At 40.3% G+C, this 24510-nt stretch overlaps 1 protein-coding gene across 1 annotated transcript in view; it reads right to left on the bottom strand.

Moving 5' to 3' along the window:
- Positions 1-24510, bottom strand: part of TMEFF1 (transmembrane protein with EGF like and two follistatin like domains 1) — a 111878-nt gene that overhangs the window by 13910 nt on the left and 73458 nt on the right. Inside the window, exons 4-5 of the mRNA XM_032119913.1 lie at positions 20128-20154; positions 9089-9185 (exon numbers count right to left, since the gene is read on the bottom strand). Of these exons, the coding sequence (XP_031975804.1) occupies positions 9089-9185; positions 20128-20154 (124 nt within the window). The remainder of the gene's footprint in view (positions 1-9088; positions 9186-20127; positions 20155-24510) is intronic.

Genomic DNA, 24510 nt, shown 5'->3' with positions numbered 1-24510 from the left:
TGAACAAAACCAGAAGAATATTCTACTCTTTTTAGAGTCAAGATCCTTGAGAGAGAAAACAAACAGGACTCCCTTTTCTGTTAGTCAATAGAAGCAGCTCTATTTCAAAGGCTGTTTAGACTCAATATGCTTGGTTAACTGTGTCATTTCAGCAAGACTTTCATTCATTCCTTTGAACGTTAACAATAGGTCTATTATGTTGCATTTAAAATGGGATTATGCAATCTGAATTATTTCATATTGCATCCCATTAACATTTTGGTTGTTTAGGATGAATCATTTTCCAAACAATTTGCAGCTAGGGATTGTGAAATGAAAGTGGGAAAAATGAAGACCTAGTGTGTAGCTGGTTCCTAACTACACAAAGGTAGGACAACCCCAGACTCAGACAGGGCTATGACCTGTTCATGTTTAGATACATTTGTAGCCCCAGAAAAAAGTCCTGAGATTTTACATTTGTGAATGGCATAGGAAAACTTTCCAACTTTCCAAGCCCCACACCCCCTTACTATTTTAATCAATATTCTGGTTTCTTCATTCTATTCTATTCTATTCTATTCTATTCTATTCTATTCTATTCTATTCATTCTATTCATTTCTATTTTGAATCAAAGTTTCTGTGTATGTTTCACATCACTCTACAAGCTTCCCTCCACTTTTGGGATGGGGTAAATAAGAAATGTGGCTGCAGAATGAGGGGGAGGACAAGGTGGCCACCATGTCCAGCTCTCAGTCATGCTCCCCCTGATGTTGTGAATGTGGGAAGGGCCACTCTGCACCTTCTGAGAAGGTGGCAGTGGGCACAAGGTCCTCTCCTTGCCAGAAAGCTCTACAGGGGGCAGGCACATGGTCTGACCGTCAGGAGTTACCACTAGATTCATCTTGATTCAGTCTTGTAAGTCACAAGATGGGGAAAAATGTCCAAGCTACCAACTTACCAGGTTTTTTATGTTCTTTCCCACTGTTCCAGATAAAATTAAACTATTAAAGAGATGTAGGTAGGCCTCAGGCCAGTAACAAATCTTGCAGCAGAACCCAATTCCGTGCTGCAGAAACACTGAAAATGGCCAGCATACTTTTCTCTCTTCCTCTTCTTCCATGAGCATCTTTTTTTTTGCTTAATTTAAATATGCTAATTTTGCAGGTAATTTTTCATGCCTATGAACTTCAGATTGCTTCTAGAACATCTCTAGTGCAAACAGGGTTTTAAGTGCACCTGCTGACAGTGAAAAACTGCCCCAGGAATGAGTCTCTACACATCTTAGGGACCTACCTCTGAGTACTGATGAAGCCTCTAAATATCAATATGATGAACACATAATTTTTCTTACTAGAATTGGTGATGGTTGTAAACTTTAGAACCAGGATGGAAATACTATTTTGTTTACATGCTCCCACATGATGTTAGGACTAATAAGGGGTTTATTAGGATTTACTACATACAAATAAAAGGCTCATAGCTCAGCAGTTTTGCATACTTATTGACACAAACTAGCAGAGAGCTGGTCCTCATTTGCATGACACTGTCTGTGCACGGACAGATACCTTTGCTCACCCTTAAATCTGTCTGTAGTCACCATCCAATGTCTGTAGCATCATGGTTATGGCTGGGTTTTGTCAGTCCTGGTGACAAATAAGGTGAGTTTTGAAAATACTTTTTTCTTCCTCATGGTGACGTTACAGGCTAGAGTTGAAACTGCTTGGAAACTGCTTATGTTTCCTGCTTTTCTGTGTTTAGATTTAACATCTAATATTAAATGCTTACTTTTTCAGAATTCTCAAATGCTTACATTAGGGGTGGTTATGAATTCCTGACCATGGTTTTCTGATCAACAGTCTCAGTCTTACCTCTAGCCATCTCTTTAATGTACAGAAATTTCAGATGTTGACCCCCTCCACATGTATCTGATTATCTGCCTGGTGCCATTAGTGACTTCTTTGCCTATGACCATGATGCCAAGTTGTACTTCCAACCTTCCCCAGCCAATTAGTTACTGGTTACTTCACAGAGCTGTCTGCCATGTAAAAGCAGGTGGTTTAACTACACTGTGGCATAATTAATAGTTGGCCTGATGTACTTTAAAAAGGTTGAAACACTTATTCCAACATAAACCTCTGAAGCCTTCCAGAGGGCTGAAAGGGAATAAGTTCAGGCGAAGACACGGCTTGGGTGTAATGCTCTGAAGGGACAAGGCCTCCACAGATGCAGTAGTGTGGCAGAGAGGGAGCCAGGAGCACATGTTAGAAACCTGCACTCATCAGAGAGTCTGCATAGGGTGCAGTGAATTTGTTCTTGCTCAAAGACAGTTTACACTAGACCAAAAATACATTCGGGACTGTGGCAAGTGCCAAATCGTGAGATGAGAGTTGTGACATATGGGAAGTGCTGCTGTTGACAGAAAACATGAAAAGAATGTTGTTTTTAACTGCTCAGTGTTTGTGAAGGTAAAACTGTGAGACAGCAAGTTGCTGCTCTGATGTTGCACATCAAACACTTCGAACTGGAGCCTGGGTCCCTGTGAGAGGACAGTACCACCACAGACTGAAGAAGGGCAGCTCAGGAAAGTATTGGAAGATTTGCCAACAAACCCACTATGAAATACTGAAAATATGCTATATCCTGAAGTCAGAGAGCTAAAGAGGGCAAACAATAGCTCGGTACTGAGATGACAGGAAATCCAGCTGCTTGATGGAAGCCAACTCCCCTCACCAGCCAGTTTGGGAGCCAAAGCCAGGAAGAAGTCAAAGCTCAAGGCTGCCAAGCACAGCCCATAGGTCTGAACCATGCCACAGACCATACAAGAGGCACACAAAATATGCGAGAAGACACAGCAGACAGTGAGAATGAGCTAAAAGTGGTAGCAAAAAAAAAAAGCTTAAAGGAGGGCAAAAATCTTATCAGAGGCCTTTGCAGGCAGGAAAACCTGTAAGAGGCACCATGAACTATAGGCTTTGTTTACCTTCACAACTAAGACTGAAACTGAACACAAAAGTGCAGTCCCGCATTATAATCTTTCCCTGAAGTCTCTCTCCTACTGGGCAGAGAGCACGGGGAGAACAAAAGGACAATGCAGAGAGCTGCTCATAAAGGCAGGGCAGGACATACTTGAGATCATGAAGGGGGTGCAGGGACACCTGGGAGAAGCACAAGAGGGGCACCCAGGAAGAGAGTGAACCTTAACTGTAAAATTCAAAAGAAAAGAGTTAGTCACTTAAGGGAAACCCACTTAACAGAATTGTGTATTAAGGACATCTTGAATGTGCTTGATGCTTCATACCAGAAAGAAGTGAATGAGTGCTTCAAATTTTTGCTGGAAAAGATTGCTGTAAAAGCCACACTGGAATAAAAGGAGTGAGAGCCCTACAGACATTTTTTTTCCACTGTAACCTTCTTATTGGTTTTAACCAAAAGGATTTAAACAGGTAGTTAATGCTCCACATTGATGTCTTGCTGGAGGAGGTTGCTGCTTAAAGTCCTCAACAGATCTTTTCTCTCTCTTCGACTGGGAAAGTCAACAGGATATATTCAGATGTTTTCCTGCTGTACTAGGGTATACGGAAAAGATCCCTGAATTTTGTCACCTGTCATCAGAGATCTGACACCTTAAGAAAAAAGGCACCAGCTTGTTGTGAAATGTGCTTTTAGAAGTTGCATGCATATCATTCATTAACACCATTAGTTAAACAGAAAAGCATTTGAATTTCAAGAAAGTACAAAGTGATATAATTAAACCAAACAGATTTTTTTGGGTGGTTTTAATAAGCAAGAAATGAGGATGTACAACTCATTTTTTTGGGGCTACTAGGTGTAACAAAGAAAGTGTGCTTAGTAAAATGAAGTGACAAGCTCAGGCTGTAAGAGCACTTGCTGCTATTAGTAAATTAATTAGATCCCCAGAGATCAGAACACATTTCAAGGCTCCCTTTTGTTTTCAGGCTTCAAGGTGTATGTGGTCTGTTGGAAGTTCTGTGTGCTTAAAAACCCTGGTAGGTTCAAAGAACAGAGAGGAAACAAAAGGAAGGGAAAAGCATGACTGACTTGTGGAGTGGGCTTGGCTACTGGGAGAGACGGGCATTTCCAACCAACAGATCAGGCTGCTGCATTTCTGACCACCTGGGATTTGCTCACAAATGTATTTTTCTGGCCTGGCCTCACAGGGGGTGCTGCTGGCTACCCCTTCCCAGTAGCTGACAACAGGAGGCGTTCTCAGGTACTCACCAATTCATTGGCACATCTGCTTAGAGATGTAAAATGGAAGCACTAGAGTAAAACAAAGCGTGTGAAATGCACACAGATGGATAAGGGTATGCTTGATAGAATAAATTTAGGTGAATTGAAATAGCAGGGGTGCTGCAATTGCAGGTAAGAATATAACCATGCCAAATGAAGGATTACTTTTCATTTGATGCTTCTTCTCTTGTGTGCAATTCTTCCCAGATGAAAGCAGAACTAAGAAAATCTGGATTTCAAAGTGATTTTTCTATCCATTTGACTAGAGTTGGATCTTCATCAGGTTTTTTGTGTATTTTTTAAAATCCCTTTATAGCACAAGAGAAGTAGAATTTGATTCTACAAAGCTTCTCTGTGCCCAGCTTTAACACTCTGTCTTCACTTCTGCCCAGCAATTCAGAACACCCTTTGAATACCATAAGCTTCAGCTACTTTCCAGACATCCTTACATTCCCTTTTTCATTTTCATGGCATGGCTCTCTCTGACCACTGTAGAAATTTAGTCTTTACCTGCAGTGAGCTTCTCACAGCATACATGGTGAACTGATGTTTGCTCTCTCAAGAGCAGCCTAACCCTCCCTCCATCCTCAAATAACAGGAACCTTCAAAGGTTTGGCACACACTGCTGCAAAGATCATTAAAAATATACATTAAAAAAACAGACCTGGATTATTATCCATCTAGGCTTTATTCAATTTCTTAATAGGGAAAAGACCACTATGTTATTCCTCTCATTTCAGAATATCCTGTAGCCTAGGTTTTCATAATTCATAATCTCACGACACAATTGTAAATCCCTTATTTAGGCTGATTTTCTTTATTGTCTGAATGGTTTGTTTTGTACACAAATATTTAGGATTTTTTTTTCCTGTTGGATCAGAAAGCTGTGCATTGCATTTACACAGGATTTAGATATCCTTCCTTATGAATACCTACACTCAATATCATACTCTAAAAAGTTAGTTAAAAACCAAAAGGTTGGTAAATGAGTGAAAAAGTGGTCAAAAGAAGGAAGTATAAACCTGCATGCTGGACTTCAAACAGGCCAAATCTTTCCCTGGAGGACAAATTATATGGACGAGGCAGAGACTAGAACTTTGAAATGTCCACACTGGCATTTCTAATTGTTATTACTGAGACTTCTGAAATTCTGGTTTGGCCTTTGTGAAAACAGACACTATGTAAATGTAGGCCAGTTGAATCTATATATTTCCAAGGCACCTTTGCTTTCCAAAGTATATCTCATAAAATGTTAATCTCAAAAGGTCTACTTGGGGATCAGCTGTCAATCTTTCTTGAAATTCTACATTATAAGTCAAAACATATCTTTGACAGCATAGTACACTTATTAAAAAAAAAAGACTGAATGTGCTCAGAATCTCATTTCCATACTTCATCTGTTAAAAAAAATAGGTAAAACTGAGAACATGATAAATCTGAATTTTTACAGTGAGGCTGTTTTTAAGTTAATGATTTCCTTACCAAAGACAAAATTTAAAAAAAAAAAAGATGACCAGTTAAGTGGGGCCCTGATGAGATGGAGGAACCTCCAGAGGTCTGAAGATGACAGGACTGCCACAGGACAGATGGTGGGTGGACTGGCAGGGAAGCAGCTCTGCAGAAAAGGACCTGAGGGCCCAGGGGAGCAGCAGGCTGGGGGGCTGCATCACAGGGTGGTCACCAACAGAGCAAGGGAAGTGACTCTTATCCTCTATTCAGCACTCATGAGGTCCCATGTGAAGCACTCTGTCCTGTTTTGGGACCCCCCAGTAACAGCAAATACTCTGAGAAACTGGAGAGGCTGCAGCAGTGAGGCACTGCGATGGGAAGAGGGACAGAGCATGGGCTGTGTGAGGAATGGCTGGGGGCACCGCACCTCTTCAGCCCGGAGAAGAGAAGACTAAAGAAGTGACTACTGTCACCAACAATCCAAGAGGGGTTCTCAAGAAGATGAGAGAGAGGCTCTTCTCAGAGGTGCATGAAGAGGAGTGAAAGATTGCTGCTAGTAGCAAGGAGAGAAATTCTCTTTGAACACAAGGAAATCGTTCTTCAAAGTGAGAAAAGCTCAGCCCTTGAACAGATGTGACCAGATGTCAAATTTTTCTTCATGGAGATGGTCAGAGCTCTCCTGGAGAAGCCCTTGAGCTCACATGGATGAGTTGCAGGTGCAGTGCAGGGCAGGAGCCCAGACCCTCTAGACATCCTGTATTTGTATACTGATAGGATGATCTGTTTATCTCATTAGTAACCAGTAGAACTGAAAAGCCCCGTGTGTGCTAAGAAAAAGTCTGGATACTCCAGGGTATATCAAGAGCAAGTGTTTACTGTATGTATCATGAATATGGCTTGAGATTATCTACTAAACATTAGGGGACAGTTCAGCTAACTCATCCAGTTACTATCATGGAGCAAAATTCTCCTTAAATGCCACCTGTAATCATGTGGATCGCTCTATTAAGTGTCTTAACATCACAAGGTGCAAGCAAGGGCTGTCCAGGCCTAAGAAACCTACTTGAACAGAACTAACTGTATTTTTTGTTTGTGGTTCAGTAGACATTACCACACTATTCACAGTTCCAGTGGCCATTCTCATGTCTTAAAAAGGAAAATCAAAACAATGTTTTCATGAAATTAGGGTGTTTTGTGATTTGGTAGAATTAGGGATAGTATCGGTAATCTAGTGCAAATTAGAATTAAATGATAATTCAGACCAGCAATGTTTATACAAGTCTAATGAAAGATACTTGTGCTGCCAGTAACTTTATATGTCATGATATAAGTTTATGATGTCAAAACCTACACTGAAACACAGCAGGAAAGAGAATAAAAATTAGATGTAAAAATCAGTAAAAATTAGATGTAAGGGGTGCTCTACTAAAGTTTCCCAAACAGAAGATTTCAATCCTATCTTGTTTCTGCCAGGTAATTAACTGTTTTGATTTTAGGAAAAAAAATATGCCAACTCCTATATTCTACTTTAACAAGTTTGTGACTTGCTATGTGACTTGTCAAAATCAACCTTGTGGAGGCAATCTGAGTTAACAGAGCCTGATTTATCTATGTTTAAACAGTGAATATCACTGAAGCCTGTTTTAATGGTCAAAGGTACTGGGAAAAAATTAAATTATATTAAATTCTTATATAGAATTGAAAAATATTATCCAATAAATTGCAAATAATGTACATGGGAATATTTTCTAACTTTTGAGCATTTTCTACATAAAAGTTTTTGTTTCCAATTTTTTTTTAATGAGGACTAATTAAAGAAATCTTAGAGGCAAAAGAGCACTCTCTGTCTGTTGTCAAGAAGCGGGAGCCTGATTTCATTTTGTATGAATGGGATGTAGGGAATAAATCTTCCGCTCTCCTCAGCTTTTTCCTAATTTTCTTATAGATACTATATAGCTGGAGGAATGCCAGCTCTACAAGTGCAGAAAGACTAGGCAAGCTCTTACTGAGGTTGACTGCTTCGGGATTTATTTTTCAAAGCCAAAAGAACATCTCAGTGCGTATAACAACATATATATATATATCATCTATACCATCTTTTCAGTCATAAATGAAGCAGACCAAGGCAATATTCCAAAAAATTATTAGTATTACAGAAAACAGCTCTAGGGCATTTGTTTCTCTCCTGGAAAGAGCAAGCCTACTTTAGGACTATGGTATTTTATGAAATGTGAAGTATCATGCTAGTATTCACGGGCACTATTACTATTTTGCTTTCCCTTGTATTCTATGATTTAATCTTGAATGCACATCTTGAATATTAGTGCTAAGCTGCTTTACTGCCTGAGATGTGTTCATGCTGATATCCTGTAATAAAACCTTATGCAATTAAGACATATTTCAACATTAAATGGATTCCAGCTGGAAGACAAGAGAAAGGAGAGTGATGTTTTCTCTGATTAGTGATGTTCAAACAGTGTTGTTCTGAGATGTTGTTCCCTCTGTGAACACAAAAATGTACCATTTGCAAGTCTCTCAAACACCTTCATGCGCTGTGTCTGTAGCTGTAACCCCAGTACCTGCCACCAGCCCAGACCCCAGCAAAGCTTATTCCATACTGGTGGCCACTGCCAAGACAAAGGCTGCTGGGAAACAAAACACCATCAACAGATGGGACTTCTTCTGACTCCCTAAAAACCCCTTAAAGCCTCATGGGACTGTCTGAAGAAGCCCTTTCCTTCATGGTATTTCCCCCCTTCCTGAGAGCCACCCAGAGCCTGGACAGCCGGAGTATAAAATAACCAACCACCTTGAGTGAGGAAATTTGGTGCATCTGCTTCTGCATTATGGATTGTCTTTAAAAGCTTCTTGTTTCTTGATAATTTGCTTTGAACTTTGACAATAATTAATATTTTTCATTCATTTTCCCCTGGGTGCATCTAAGATATCAAATGCCACAGTGAGTTTAGAAGAAGTGACTGGCTCAATTCCCCAGTTCAACTTTGTGTTTAGGTCCAAGCTTTGCACTGATGAAAATAACTGCCTGTAACACTTTATGAACAAGGAAAACATAGAGAAAAACAGCTCAGGGGTTGAATAATCAGTATTTATTTTGCATTCCTGTTTGGTTTTGGGGTTGTTTTGTTGGCAGCATAAAACAAATCAAGGCGCTTTGTTTGAAAAATATTAGCTAAAATCTTTCCAGTAAAACTCCCTGTTGTTTTCTCCTACTACTTTGCAACTGCAGATGGTTTGTTCTTTACAGACACATTTCAAACACGTTATTAGTGAACAGCACTAAAGCTTCAGTTAGCAAGAATAAACATAGTGAAGCAGATAATAATGTACTTTGCTTTTAATATTTTTTCCCTTTTGTTCAGTGATATTGTTGGGGGAAACTTTACATACCCGACATTTTCTGCATCTTCATCACACTCAGCCCTATATTTGCAAACTCCACATTTTGAGTGTTTTCTCTGAACTTCTGTCCCAGATCCTTCATATTCTGAAAAAGAAGATAATAGAAAGCATGACTTTCAAATTAAGCTCTGTTTTTGCTTACCCAAATCCATTTGCCTTCAGGAATACTGTCAACATAAAGCTATCGGGTACTGAAGCTATTAACCTTAATAGCACTCCCTTTTTGAAAGTCAGTCAATTGGAGGTTGGCAGGATTGTACCACTGATAGAAGAGTGTCCCCGAAAACGCTAGTGCTTCATTGATTGGCTCTTCCTTTATACTTATTTCAGTCATTTTTATTTATTCCCGCCCCACCAGGCACATAACTGGCACTGACACGTCCCAGTCACATTTACTCTTAATTGCCACTGATAATGCATAAACCCTGTCCCTTTTGATGTCCTTGAATATTAGGTACTGGGGATTTAAATACTATTTTCTGTGACAGTCTTTAATTATAGATATCCTTATGCAAGGTTGATGCTTGCATTTTTTCCCCTTTTTGATTCCTGACTATGAGATTAGACTATGCTCATATGTCATATATGCCATGGTGTATTTTCCAGATTACTCTGTCTAGTTCTACAGGAATAAAAGAAAAAAGTCATCCTAACAAGAAACTGGTAGAAATGCTATGTATCCTAAAAAGAAAAATCAATTATCTCAAATATTCTGATCCTAAAAACATCTACATTAATTTTAGTGTTGACATGGACATCAAAAGTCTTCACCAAGTAAAAGAGAAATAAATTATATTCTTACTGTTTCAGTACCATTAACCACTCTTATTTTTGATTTTTAACAAAGTGATGAAGGAGAGCTATGTATTTGAAAGGAAGGAAAAGAACCACAGAAATCTGCAGAGGGAGTCGAGATCCACTTAAAGTATCACAGTATCATGGTGGTGCACAGCTGACTGCACAAGGCTGCCGGATGGACAGAGATCAAAGTGGTTCCTTTCCTCACAGCAGCTTTATGTGCTGTAGCAACAGTAAATCAAACATCACCAATGAAACAGCTGAATTTGCGTTCTTTAAATACAAACAGGAAAAAGAAATCCACAACAGCTCTTCCTAATTTCCCTGGATCTTGGCTGAAGGGAATCTCTCCCTCCAACCTGTGGGGATGTGTTTCCATGAAGAATAGTGCAGGTGAGACTTGCAAACTACCTTCTGTCTAAAGCATGCTGTGCATTTTCCAGAGATTAATACCGATCAAACAAAATTCACACTGTAGAAATTCTATCACCACTCTTATCAAGTTGCAGTAGAGGTCATCTGCTTTTATCTTTACAAATGCACATCTTATTTGATTTCTCCTTCTTTCTAGGTACCACATTCCTATGCCTACATTCAGCAAATGTCCTTTAGCATCAGATTTCACTTTTCCATGCCAATAAATTATGCCCTATGGTTTGAATAACTTAAACAAATGGCACTGCTTTCATTCATGGTATTTCCACTTCTTTTTCTGTTCTTATGACCCTTGACACCCTTTGCCAGTGCCCTTTGTCAATTGACACCTTCTGGAGTTACAGGTACAAGGGCTGGACATATTGTTCCAGAAAAGTTGTCATCAAAGCCGAATACCATCTGTGACATTCTTCACTGTAAACATCCAACAATCATATTGCTTTTTGACCGTTTTTCTGCACTGACAATCATCTTTACTTTATTATCCACTTTATTCCCCAATGAGTCCTTTTCAGGGTCAACAGTCTGTAGGAGAGATGTATTCCTGACATCAAGGAAGAATTAGCTAGGTCCTGGGCTTGCTACAGATAACTGTCCTCAGACATTAAATCCTGCCTGCTTATGCATCCTGTTAGCTCAGTGACCTGTTCTCTGTGATCCACACCAAATCAGTGCCGACTGATTTGCTCCCAGATCACCAGTAGAAAGGGTCACGGGGCCAGGAACATTCTCTAGAAACACACTCATTTTCTACAGCCTCCTTAACATTTCAGGATCTATTGATTTGCAGTATTTTTGCACATTAGATGTGCACCATGTGGATGTTGTGTTCTCTAGTTACTTAGACTTGTATGAGATTAAAGACCACATTTGACTGAGAAAGGTTACGGCTCTGTGGTGGTACATTTACATAAAATGTTCTGTCGTACAAATGCCTTTCTTGGAAAAATCAGTTTAAAAAAAGATAATTTTCTCAGTAAAGGTTTTCCATGAACTCCTGGTGACTGGCATTAAATATTTTTTCCCTCACTTAATTCTGTACTCAGATGACTTTTCCACCTTCTATTTCACTGCTGTGCTTCTCATAGGTGCCAGAATGAGAGGCTGTTGCTGCCCGGTCATCACATTTAGCTGTTCTGAAAATATTTGTATATTATTTATCATTATTCTACTGAAGAAAAAGAGACAAAAAAGTCATCAACAACCTAAAGAATTCTTTACCATCCATTTTAAAGCTTTCAGCAGCAAACCTGGCAGACCTGCTGGTTACAGAATACCTCTTCAACATTTGGTTCTTAATATCCTTCTATGGTACCCCTAGCATGGAAACCATTTCATCATACCCCATTTATACTATCTGACTTGACTGCAAATGCAACCAGAATGCTTTACTGGCCCTTTTGCTGCACTACTAGCATTTCAATTTTGCAGTGGAGCAAAAGAAGTAACATACCACACACACACACGCACACATGCAACATACACACTTTTCCTCCTGAGCTCTGGTTCTGCTCCCTGTGAATGCCCCAACACCTTTTTATTTTCAGAAACATAGCCCATAACTACTTGTTCATTGTTTCTACATACTATTTGATGTAAAATTCCCTTTCTTTCCTTTTCTCCTCATCCTAAAATTGCTTTCTCTACCTTTTAAAATTAGGTTTGTTTTTAAAAAAGTGTGACTTTTTGGTTTTTTCTTGATCAGAATTTGCTGGACCTCATGTATATAGGTCACCTACAATTTTCAGAAGCATCTTTCACTACTGGCTGCATTATGTTTTGATAGTAGAAGCATTAGACGCTGTGTATAATATAGACTGAAGTCCTGTTGTGGTTTAGGAATGGTACTCCCCATCCAGTGTCCCCAGCGAGAATCTCCAATCCATGTGCTGCTCTCTGGCTCCTCTGCTCTCCCCTCCCCTTTGCCCCTTTGGTGGGATGAAGTGGCAAACTGGAGGCACAAAAGGTAAAACTCACAGGCTGAAGTAAGAACAATTTACTGGAAACAGCAATGAGATAAGAAAAGAATAGTAACAGCAACAATATTAATAACAAAAGTGCACAGAAGAGAGAGTGATTCACAAGCCAAAATGTTCACTGCAGAGCTCAACTGGACTGCAGCCATGCTGCCTCGACCAGAAAAGAGCCATTCCTTCCAGAAAAAAATCCCTTTTCCTTGCCCCTAGCGATGATGTGAGGTGGTACAGCATAACTTCTTGGTCCTGGCCTTGTCCCCTCCTGGCTACTGCCAAAATGATAGTTGTCCTGGCTGGAGCCAAGGCAAGTCCTTCAAGAAAACAACTTTTCCCACCAATAAGAGTAGATGAATGTTGTTTTTCAACCTGAATTGATAGCAGACTTGTACACCGGTACTCTGTTAAAATATGTTAACCCATTAATATTTGAGAGCATGTTTCTCTGGTGTAAATGTCTTCAAACAGGCAATATATCCCTCGACAAATTGCCTCTCTCTCCTCCTTTCTCCCCCACATTTGATTGTTCCTACATAGGTTGTAGGCATTAATTTTAATATTCCAATCAATCAGATCTTCCCAGCAGGTTTCAGTAATAACAATTAGGTCAAAATATGCTCCCAAATGAGCAATTCAGGCTCCTCTTGTTTATTATGCAAGCTTCTAATATTGCTATATAGATGATTACAGAATTTCTTCTTGGTTTTGTTGGTATCTTGATTAATCCTGTTCTTGACATATTAATTTGATGTTGAGTGAAAGCTCATTTTCCCTCTCTTTTCAGCTTCCTTACATGTTTCAGGGCAGCGCCTCATTAATGCTCTGTCCTTCAAAAGAAACAAGGCACAAAGATAGGATCAGTGACTCCCAGTTGTCTCTCTGAGCTGTGCTCCCTAACACTTCTGCTTGAGTCATCATTCCTCTGCAGAAGATGGCCAGCTGTATCTTAGGAGCTGCAGGGTAGGAGCCTGCCAATGGACAGCAGCTCTAGAGGAACTGGGCAGCAGTAAATTGCTTCCCTCAGCAACTCATTTGTGTGCTCCTACAACGGTAATGTGGCTGGGTTTCTGCTGAGGGCTTTCAATCAGGCTTGGAGCAAAAGTATCCATCTGTGTCAAGGTGAAGCTAGGTTTGCCTGAAGGCATGGCTTGGAAAGGGAGCTATGCTGTGTATTTGTACTTATCACTGTTCCCAGTGAAGAGGGGGGAGCTGCAACTCCTCAGTAGCCATGTACAGATAGAATTCCTTTGCCTAGAAAAGCCCCTCTGAAAATCAATTCGTACCTGGTTTGGGATCATAATCATTTCTACTGTATCCCATGGGATCAACTAATCTCAAAAAGATTTTGAAAAAATAGGAAGGGCCACAGCAAATCCTCTTCTGCAGCCCAAAGTACAAAAGAACCCCTACCCTGTGATTCCCTCAGTAGGGCTAGCACTGGAAATTCCTCTCAAAATACCACAGTCCACAGAACTGCACATTAAGGACTGCAATTCATTCCAGAGCTTAGTGACTTATCCTACATTCCATTAACTTTTAGGGCAACTTTAATGACGCACTTAGTTAAAATGGAGATTGTTCCCATAATTTGAAAAAAAGTTGCAAACCTGCTCTTTTTGGCTGTAAGTATACATTTAAAGACAACACTACTCTTAGCTCTCCCAAATTTTTGGCAAATGATGTCTTGAATTCTCTTGACTACGCTGCTGGATCGTATGCAAAAGCAGTATTTGGCAGTATGGAAGGTCCTGCTCTCTTATCCAACCACCCAGCTGGCCTAGAAGCAAAGCCTGGCTTGGCACAGCAGACATCTATACCTGGCTGAAAGATCCTTTCCGTGTGCAGTGTGGACCATACACTGCAGCTTCAAGCATGCTTCAGGAAAGGCACCAGCCTTTGGAATTGGATTTTGCAAGAAGGGGCATTACAGGCTTAACAGGAGGATGCTGGGTCTACTTACAATTGAGGTGCCTGGAGGAGGGGAGTTTGAAGATTGATTCCCTAATCACAACCCAGCCAAGGTGACAGGCTGGCCCAGTGCTTATGATAATGACAATGTGTACACTTACAAGCAAAGGACGTGAGGACACGCACTGTAAGAACCCACCACCACTGCCCTTGTTAGGTGATAGGTATTTCACACACCTGAGAGCTGGAACTTCTGGTTTGCTTCTGTGCATATGACACCATGGATAGTGGTAGGAAAAGCTGGCATATTGCAAGACTGGATCAGCTTTCACACTGCAGAAACCTCCAGCTGGAGAACTCGAGTACCCATTCACTCCAGTGCGCTGCTTCAAATGCAGCTAACTCATTTTTTCTCCAAGGGAAGACACAACAGCTTCAGAGTAAGCACCAGGGAAATTAAGCATGACTAGATGATGGTGGAAAACAGAGAACATGAAAGTCACCAGATGCCAAGGGAGGTGTCCCACAATTTCATGAACACACTGGACGCCTTTCTGCAGGACCAGTGCAGGGTATATGAGATGAATCCATCCTCATTTGCTACCTATCCTGTGCAAGAGGGAAAAGGAATCTGTCTTTATGTACCTCTGGCCCCAGCATCCTTCCAAGCATGCTCCAACATCCCTGAAAAACCTACTTAGAATAAGTCTCCACAAACACAAAGCCTGAACATTCAGGCCCTTCGCCTCTGCCTTTATGAACCTTTGCTGAAAAAACAGCAATTCTTGCTTGTTTTATTTCAGTGTTAATTTTACCTACATCGAGTAGGATCTTGACAGAAATATATAGGGCTATTTGCAGCTAAAGTGATACTCAGTGACAAGCCACGTGATGGAACCCGCACTTAAATCTTTCTAAGTCACACACCATTAAATAGGTAAAAGACGTGATGCTACCTCCTATCCAGGGTGCTAATCACCGTCAAGTTTCCGCAAGTCATATTAAAATACATTAAAACAAATCAGTAGCACTATTACAAATTAAAATAGAAAATATTCGAGGCTCTAAATTGTATGTGTTTATTCCACCCTGACTGTGTGACAATTACTGGATAAGTGTTGTCCCCAGTGAGGGGAAGGAACAGATGGCAGCCTGCTAAAAAGCACATACTGTATATCAATTTATTAATTACTAAATGCAATCTGCTAGACGTTCATCACAAGATACTTCAGTTATTAAATTTCAGAGGGATTAGAAATTCAAAACAAATTATTTTCATAATAATTAACTTAGCTATATGTATTGCAAGCATGCTATTTACTTAGCTGAAAAGGCTGAAATGATTGGGTGCCATCTGTCTAACTTCCATTACAACTTTTTTAATATCAAAAGGGCATTTTGCTCAGGTACACAGACAAACACTGAACAAAACGGATTAAAAATTAATGTTATGGGCATAGTAGGACATTTAGAAATCTCACCCTTGTTGGCTGATTACTAGAGCACAGAACCTGCCTCTTCTAGGACAGTGATTTGTTTCTGAGAGGCTGGCTTGAAAAGCCTTTACCATTTGTTAGCTCTTTCATGGTGTATGTAACAAATGCTGATGGTTTTCAACGCGTTCTTGCAAAGGCCTTACTATATCACAAAGTCACAGCTGTAAGCTGGCAATCTACCTCTTTATGCACATGTGACAGTCTGAGAATCATTTTTTGTGCTCCAATCTACAAGTTGTGGAAATACATCCAGCAGGTCAAATAGTGTTGCAATTTACAGCAGGCGGAGATGAACACAAATCTGAGTCTGTACCTGCTCCTTCCCCAGTTCTGCCCCAAACTCTAACAAAACATTGATTAAACAAAGGGCCTAATTTTATGACTGTATTCTTCAGAACAGGGAAAATGCAGAATGATTCATATGAGAATAGAGAGAGAAGCCCACATCTTAGATGCAAGTTTAAAGGATCCCACCGTCTTCAGCCATGACCCCAGCTAAGCAACTCTTTAAAGTCTGAGTCTCTGCTCTCTGACATTGCCTTCTGCAGGGGTGAAACATAATGGTAGAATACTGAGGGTTTTGAAATTTCTCTCATTTCTGAATTAACATTCATATATTCTTCTTAGAAGTGGCTTGGGATACCCATTGCCACAAATGACCTACTGCTTGGTTTCATAACTACAATTTTTATTATGTTAATTGAAGTTTCAGACTTCTGAAATTAGAAAAATGGGTAATTTTATTACAAATCAATGCTAACAGAGCATAGAAATGGAACTAGCTCATTCAGAATGTCAGAGGGCAACTAGACAATTGTGTCATCCTTAAAAATTATATTGCTTCATCTCATTCAGGCATGCTGAAAAAATTCTCCCACTCTTAATTCTTTTCCTAAAACCTAGTATCTTTTTAGCAGTAAACATGATTTGTGGAGAACCTGAACCAGTACTTCCACCGTCTTTAGTTGTTTTTTCTTGTAGCACATGATGACTTCTAAGGGAAGATATTGTCTGAAACTAACGTTGAGGAAGAGGACTTTTCTGGATTTTTGAATTGTTTCTAAATCTATTTTTTTTTTCTTAACGTAGAAATGAATGCATTAACATCATACAGTTTTGGAGTAGGAGGGAGAATCTGCATGCAGTCAGGTCTCAGAATCATTAATGAGATTGTTCTGCAATGAAATGCAGATAATGAAAAAGAACAGTGTGAATCAGTAGCACAAATCTTAAATAAACATGAGGCCAACAGCTTATTTCAGCAGTAGAGACTGTCTCAGGCAGAGCTATAGCAACTGAAAAACACAACTCTGATGCTTTCCCAGTACTTTCTTAAAAATCCACCAGCAAGCAAGCAGGGCATCTGCACAGCACTTGCGATGCTTCCTGAATGCACACAAGCAGCTGTGCTCATCCATTCCATGTGTGCAAGCATCACTGGTGCATACACAATCACACTAATTGCATGTTTAAGAAACACAGCGAACACTGATTCTGTGATCAACATCTGGAAATGCAAATCCTAGGAAGAAAACACAAGTCTCTAAGCCAGTATGTTTGCTTGCTTGCTGGTTCTCTCTCATCCTTGCATTTTTCCACCTCCCTTGAAGGTTCCTTGTGCTTCCAAGCAGTAGCTGTACCTAACCGGTAGGGCACAGAGGCTCCCCAGGGAATTAGGTTCCCATTGGAGCACCCTTATCCAAGAGTATGAGATTAAACATTTCGGCATGGGTGATTATTATATCTCAGTATATCCTGAGTTCCGCCAAAAGGAAATGGAGAAGGCTGGGCCAGGATGCAGTTCTGCAGCAGACAGTCCCATAGCTGAAACAACCAGGGAGGCAGGACTGTGGAGGGCATTGTAGAGCACCTCTACCCTCTGCCTGGGTTCGTATCCTTTGTTCTTGTTTGGATTCTAAACAATGCATCTCCATCCTCAGTATGTTCATCACTCTTCTAGAAGTTTGGTTTTAATTCTAAATTCCTTTAAATTGCAATAAATCCTTTTGGGTTTTAATGATTTCATGTCACACTTTTACAGCTACTTGAATTATGGACCAAAACAAATTCCAGATATGAAAGTATCCTTGAATTTTCAGCCAGAGCAGAGTTCAATAACCAAAGCAACAGTGGATTCCATCCTTTGAAGGATTGCTTTCAGACACAGAAAATGACTCAACATGCTGAAGACTAACCAACTGTCCCACAGAAGTATTACTCAACACCCAGTTCAGCGAGGAAGATGCACAGGGACAGGAATAATTCACTGTGTCACAAATAGCCTCCGATGTATTTAAAAAAAAGGAAGAAGAGCCAAGCAGGATATTCAATTTCTCATTGTTTAAATTTTCTTTTTCTTAACCTAAAATTGAGAACTAAACCCAACTGTTTTCATACTGAACAGAAGAAGGAACATTTCAGTTGGCCCAAAGGCACTCAAAAGAAACCCCAATAAAAGAAGGGCTAATGTCACAAAACTGCTGGAGGACAGAGTAGGTACATTGTTCCTTCTTAATTCAATACCCAGGCAGTGCAGAAACTCACCTGGGGCCAAGGGAACCAGATTCAATTCTTTATGCCTGAAGTGAACTGAATCTACATATTCCACCTCCCACACCAACTACTTCTGCAGGGTATCAAGGGACCACCAAACCTCCTAAGCCTATGGCATTCAATTTTGCATAAATAATTCAAGTGCACTGGCATGCTGAGCCCCAGCTAACAAAGCCTTTCCATAGCACGAATCCTTCCTCTCCATCTCTTTGTCCCAGGCTCAATGAACATTTCAAGTGAGAACAAAAAGAACAGCAATGACAAAGGGAAACCCATTTGAGCCTCTCTTATCCCCACAGGTAGATTTGGGTTCAGCCTCCTGCCTCAAATCAAGCAACAAGTGTATTTGAATGTGAACCTTTCACCTCTCCAGTGAGCAGACAACAAAACACAGCATGTTCTGGCCTATGCTTTTCCAAACTGCTCATAAAGCTACCCAAAAAATCCTGACATCTATCAGTTGGCTGCCAATCTCTTCCAAACCAACACAGTAACAATTACAAGGGACTTTAAAGGGGATTTTTGTATGCATCTGGAAAATACTGAAAAAACCCAAACCCAACTAATCTCAACGGCATTCAAATTTTTCTAAAACTGTTATAAAAGTAAAAGTGAAGCATGAACTAAATTACTGTCATCTGTCTCCTGCAAGAACTGCATAGCAGTACCAAGGCCAGAAAGCTCAGCTTGCAGGGAGCATCTGTAGTGGAATAACAGACTGGGTTATTCCCAGTTAACAAATAACCCAGGAATAACTGGGTTATTCCTGTTAACAAAGGGGAAAAGAGAAGCAAACTGAGCTGGGGAAAGAGTGTGAAGCACCAGAAAAGTCACCTGTGGGGTAAGAAGAGGAAATGTTTGAGCAGAAAATTTTTCCTTCAGACAGTGCCCCAAAACAAACAAAGGTGAGAATGGCCCTGTCCTAGCAGCAGCCCAGGAATTTACTGATAGCATCTTATTAAGGGGGAGGGAAATGCCTCCCCTTCACCTCCATACAGGAAAAAAGAGGCAGCTAGCTCCTGATTTTTGAAAAGCTAGCTGTTACATTTAGTTACACTGTGATGCCATTGATGGTTTTCCACAAAAACACATTTTCATAGAACTATACAAGATTTACAGTACTTTAAAACTCAGTGCCATCAGTATGAAATGCAACACCTTCTTAATACTACCAAAGCCTAAAAGCAAAACAGTTTTTCTGTGTCTGTATATATCTGTGTCTCACATTTTTCATTCTATATGTATTCTTGCTAGTAATATCAAAGACAGAATTAAGATAATCTTTTTTTAATCCTTGGAAGAAGATTAAGATATGTTGAAAGATAGGAGCAGTTCTACCACTACCAGCTGTGCTACATTCCCTCTTTGAATATACAGCTTTGAACATAAACATGTAAAATATTTTATATAAACAGATATCATAATGCAATTTTTATATATTTTAGGCAACAAGCTTTACCAAGCATAAGGTAATAACTAACTAGATACTTTAGACGTGAAGGAAATGAATGCAAGGAAAAGCATTGTAAGAAATTTATTGTGAATGGACATTTTCTGGAGAGAAATACAGGTGAAATAGGGATCTAAATATTGCACTATATTGCTGGTAACAAATGAAAAATTATATAGGTCAAATCTGAAACAACAATATTGGTCAAATGCACACTACAACCTATTCCTCTACCAGTACTGTTCTGAGATGGTCCAATAACACTGCGACATTAAAGCTTATTTTAAGTGCCATAATTTTCCCACAATTCATGTGGTATACAGTAGCCATGTGTATATATTATGTGTATAAAACTGACACACATTAGTTAAAAAGAAAGGCCAAAAGCAAATATAAGCAAAGTTTGGTACTCACCTCCTTCTCCTGACCCAGAGCCATTATCTGAAAAAGAAACAGAGGGAGAGAAAAAAACAAGAAAGCAAATGAAAATATTGCTCCAGGAGCAGCTGTTTGTTCAGGAACTTGTCACTGTAAAACATGACACAGATGTTATATTTCATGAGCTGGCTGTAAAAACAAACATCCCACATAAGGTCTGGCATCCTCTAATATGGTCTATCCGTACTCACTGTGCCCGAGTCTCTCTTCCCTGTCAAGATGTTACTCAAGGAACAGCATTATTCAATACTGAAACTAAATTGCTTTCCTAGCCTCTTTTCAACTGCTAGAGATTAAAACTTGTTAAACCCAAAAGACATGAAGAGTACAAAGTCCGATTTTGGGAATGTTTATTTTTCCTTACCCTCTAGCCCTGGGAATGGTACTTCAAGGAGTAACACATTGATCACCTGACTGCAGAAGTACCTCCAGAAGACAACTAATCCTCCAAGTAAAGCTGATTTAAGTAATCTAATGACAAAATAGCTTCTCTCAGCTGCGTCAGTCACTTCACATAAAGATGCTCTAATGGCATAGTTATTTCATTGACATTTGACTGACTGGATTAGCATCTGAGGAGTGACAGCTTTCGACTGGATCCCATTTGCATTAGCAGTTCAAGTGTCAGCAGGACTTGAGCTTCTTCACCACCCCTGGCCAACTAACTCTACTTCAGAGCACTGTGGAGCTGTTTAGGGACTTTGCATGCACATCCTGCTGGGCAGCACTCTGCACAGGCTTCAGCTTGCACGGCAGTAAAGACAAGCCCTCAAACACATGTTCTGAGTCACAAAACTTTCTGTCTTTCCTGCTCAAAGGAGGAGGAGAGGAGAGAATGGAATGGCAACTACTCTCTGTGACTTGTTCCCCATTCCCATTAGATTAGCTTCTCTGGAAGCTGAGGAGAGGAGCAGAGCACACACTCTGCTCATCCCACATCTCTCCTTTCATGCCTGCTTTGGTGATGGAGAAGGCAGCTGAATTTATTTGCAAAAAAACTGAAAGAAGAAGGAGGCCAGACAGAGAGAGGAGTGGGAATCTTACTTCCTCCACACATGAGGTCGTTGTTCACATCAGAGGAAAAACCAAATGTTCTGTTTGCTCAGTTCCCTCCCCTGCTTTTCTTTAAGGAGCTGTATTTCTAAGAATAATTCCCTCTAGTGCGTGGATGAAAGTGTGAAATTCCACGTTACTGGGTCACTTCACACATTGAAAATAATCTCCTGTCACATGGAGTATCAGGAATAGAGATTTGTTTTTCTTTCACTTTAATTTTCCTTTCTTTTCTCCTATGCCACTACTTGGTGTCTAACAGGCCGAGCTTCTTACCTTACAGAAATTAGTGCAAAAACAGGCAGGTTTGTTTTTCCATTGATAGTGACCCACTTTACTGACAAAGCAGACAATCCCATATAAAATGTCATTGTTGAGCCACTGAGAAATATGCCTTATGATGCAGTATTGCTTCATTAAGAAACTTGAAGGAGTATAATTTACTTATATGAGTTAATATATAGGCTTATTTGCGGTGGTGAAATTGTGTCATCAGCTGTTTTGGGGGAGAGGAAGCTGACATACAAACAGGAGCAAGTCCAACATGTAACTCATATGAAAGACAAAGGGTAAAATGTCTCAAAGAAGCTTGACTTGTTCCGTATTTTTGTTTCCAACTCCCACTCCCTTGACTGTTTTCCCCTGTGCATTCAGCCCTAAGGTGAGAAATGCTGCTCAGCCCCAGCTGAGGGGCTCTGGCTGTGTCCTGTGTGTGTGGGGTAGGGCTGGTACAGCCACACACTTGGAGAGTGCCCTGTAAATCATAGAGCTGATGCTCAGACCACTCCTCTCTATAGATCATTGGCTTGATATACATGAAGTCCACTTGGCAGGACATCATAGCAGCAAGATAGATTCATTTCCACTTCTCTGGACTTTCAGTTCTCAAAAAGTGATTAAAAAGAAAAAGAAGTGTAATCCTCTAGAACACTGTATCATTTTCAACTTTTCCCTGGGAGCTGTGCTAGGATGCTAGTCTCCAGGGTAACCATGCTAAACTAAGCCAGTGTTCCTGCTTGTTTTTTTCCCTGAGCCTTGGCTAGATTTTCCCAGGCAGCTGCTGGTTAAAAGAGTAGCATTTTTTTCCAGCTTACTTGGACAAGCAGCCCTGCTCTTTTCAGGCCCTTAATGAATTCAGGGTTTTCAAAAGTTGCCTTCATGCACCAAGATCTGTCAAGAAAGATGCCCAAACAGGTGAAGATGCTGGGCACAAACAGCATTCCCCCAGCCACTGGTCAGTAATTAGAGAAGGAGTGATTGACCTCTACCTTTACTTAAGCCACCCTTTTTCAAGTAGACTTATAAAGATTGAGAACAGCCCGGACGAAGACTTGGGAATGCTGGTGGATGAGAAGCTGGACATGAACTGTCGCTGTGCACTGGCAGCCCAGAAAGCCAAAGGTGTCCTGGGCTGCAACCAAAGCAGTGTGGCCAGCAGGGTGAGGGAGGGGATTCTCCTTCTCTGCTCCACTTTCCTGAGACTCTACCTGGAATGCTGCATCCAGCTCACAGGTCCCCAACACAGAAAGGATGCGAACCTATTGGACTGAGTCCAGAGAAGGACCACCAAGATCATTAGAGGCATGGAGCACCTCTCCTGTGAAGAAAGGCTGAGAGAATTGGGTTTGTTCAGCCTGGAAAAGATGGGGCTTTGGGGTGACCTAATTTCAGCCTTCCAGTTCCTGAAGGGAGCCTACAAGAAAGATGGAGAGGGACTTTGTGCAAGGGATGTAGTGACAGGACAAAGGGGAATGGATTCCAGCTGACAGTAGGTTTAGATTAGATATTAGAAAGAAATTCTACTGTGAGGCACTGGCACTCCAGAGAAATTGTGGATGCTCCATCCCTGAAGGTGTTCAAGGCCCAGCTGAATGGAGCTCTGAACAACTTGGTCTAATGGAATATATCTATACCCAGGGCCATGAGGTGGGAACTGGATTATCTTTGAAGTCCCTTCCAAACAAAACCGTTCCATGATTCTATAAAAATATGCTAATACACAAATATACAGGCTTCCGCTGCGAGCTGCTTTTATCCATGAAGGAGTTTCTGGATAAAATACACAAAGAAGGACTTGGATCTGACACAGCATCTGGATGCTGTAAGCATTCAGCTACAGTCAGAATCTCCTTTTTTGTTCTTTCTGAACAGGAGCCATTTCTGTACTGTGGGTTTGCTTTGGTGCAGAGGCAGAAAAACTCCCCAAACCCAAAAACTCTTGCAGCCTCTCTCATTCAGGAGGGATGGCTTTTAACTCAAACTGGCATGAAAATTGAACCCATCTCTTCCCCATTTAGGGCAGCAGCTCCAAACTGCTAAGTACAAACAGAAGGGCAAACAGTCCACTAACAAATTTTAAGCAAGCAGACCCTTCTATAAGCCACTCCTAAGAGAATAATTCCTGTGTCTGTTTCTACTTCTGCAAATAGCTTTATTCTCCTTTTTTTTTTTTTTTTTAAACTTAGAAATCCCAACAGAAAACAATGGACTATGGCTTCAAAATATATACAGTACATTGAGAAACTGCAAGTTTAATCAAGTACTACATCACTGTGTGGTTACAATTTCATGTGCATATAATATAAATCTGGCAGCAGTCAAAATCAGTATTAAAACCTGTATATGCAGACTCAAAATTTCAACCATACATTCTCTTTCATTTCTCTAAACAACCATTTTTAATGTCAAAAATTGCATTTTGTTTATTCCTAAAACACCTATAATTGACTCTTTTTTAAACACTGCTTATTTTAGAATCTTGAAACTCTGACAGCCTTCCGACAAACAAAATAAATAAATATGTTGCAAATCACCTATGTCTGTAAAATTTAACCAAAATATTACCTGGCAAGAAACAGAATAATGATTTAGTGACTAAATCACTCAGTATAGTCTGTTCCAGTGCCGTAGCTACAGGAGGTATCAATCCCTAGCAAATGGGAAATATTTCATTCCTGTATGAGATTCAGAAGTCTGATATACTTTAAATATTGAACAGTTGTTACAACACTAAGGAGGAATTTCATCCTATTGTCTTGGGTGCATCCCGCCAGGATGAAGCTTTGCTTTGAAAAACAAAACTCTGATAGGAGACCAGTGAATCTATACTTGTCTCCCAATGATGCCCTAGAACAAAGCACTTTAATAGCAAATTCAAAGGCACCCAGTGAAAATTTATGGGGGTCTACAAAATATTTTTTCATTTCAGTATCTGATTCTCCATTATACATGTAACAGATCAAGAGCACAAATATGCTGCCATCTTGGCAGGGCATGGAGAGGTTCTGGATGATGGCTTTTATCATC

This window comes from Corvus moneduloides, chromosome 1 (genome assembly GCF_009650955.1).
Source record: "Corvus moneduloides isolate bCorMon1 chromosome 1, bCorMon1.pri, whole genome shotgun sequence".
Classification (NCBI taxonomy): Eukaryota; Metazoa; Chordata; class Aves; order Passeriformes; family Corvidae; genus Corvus; species Corvus moneduloides.
This window is presented reverse-complemented; position numbering and strand designations above follow the sequence as displayed.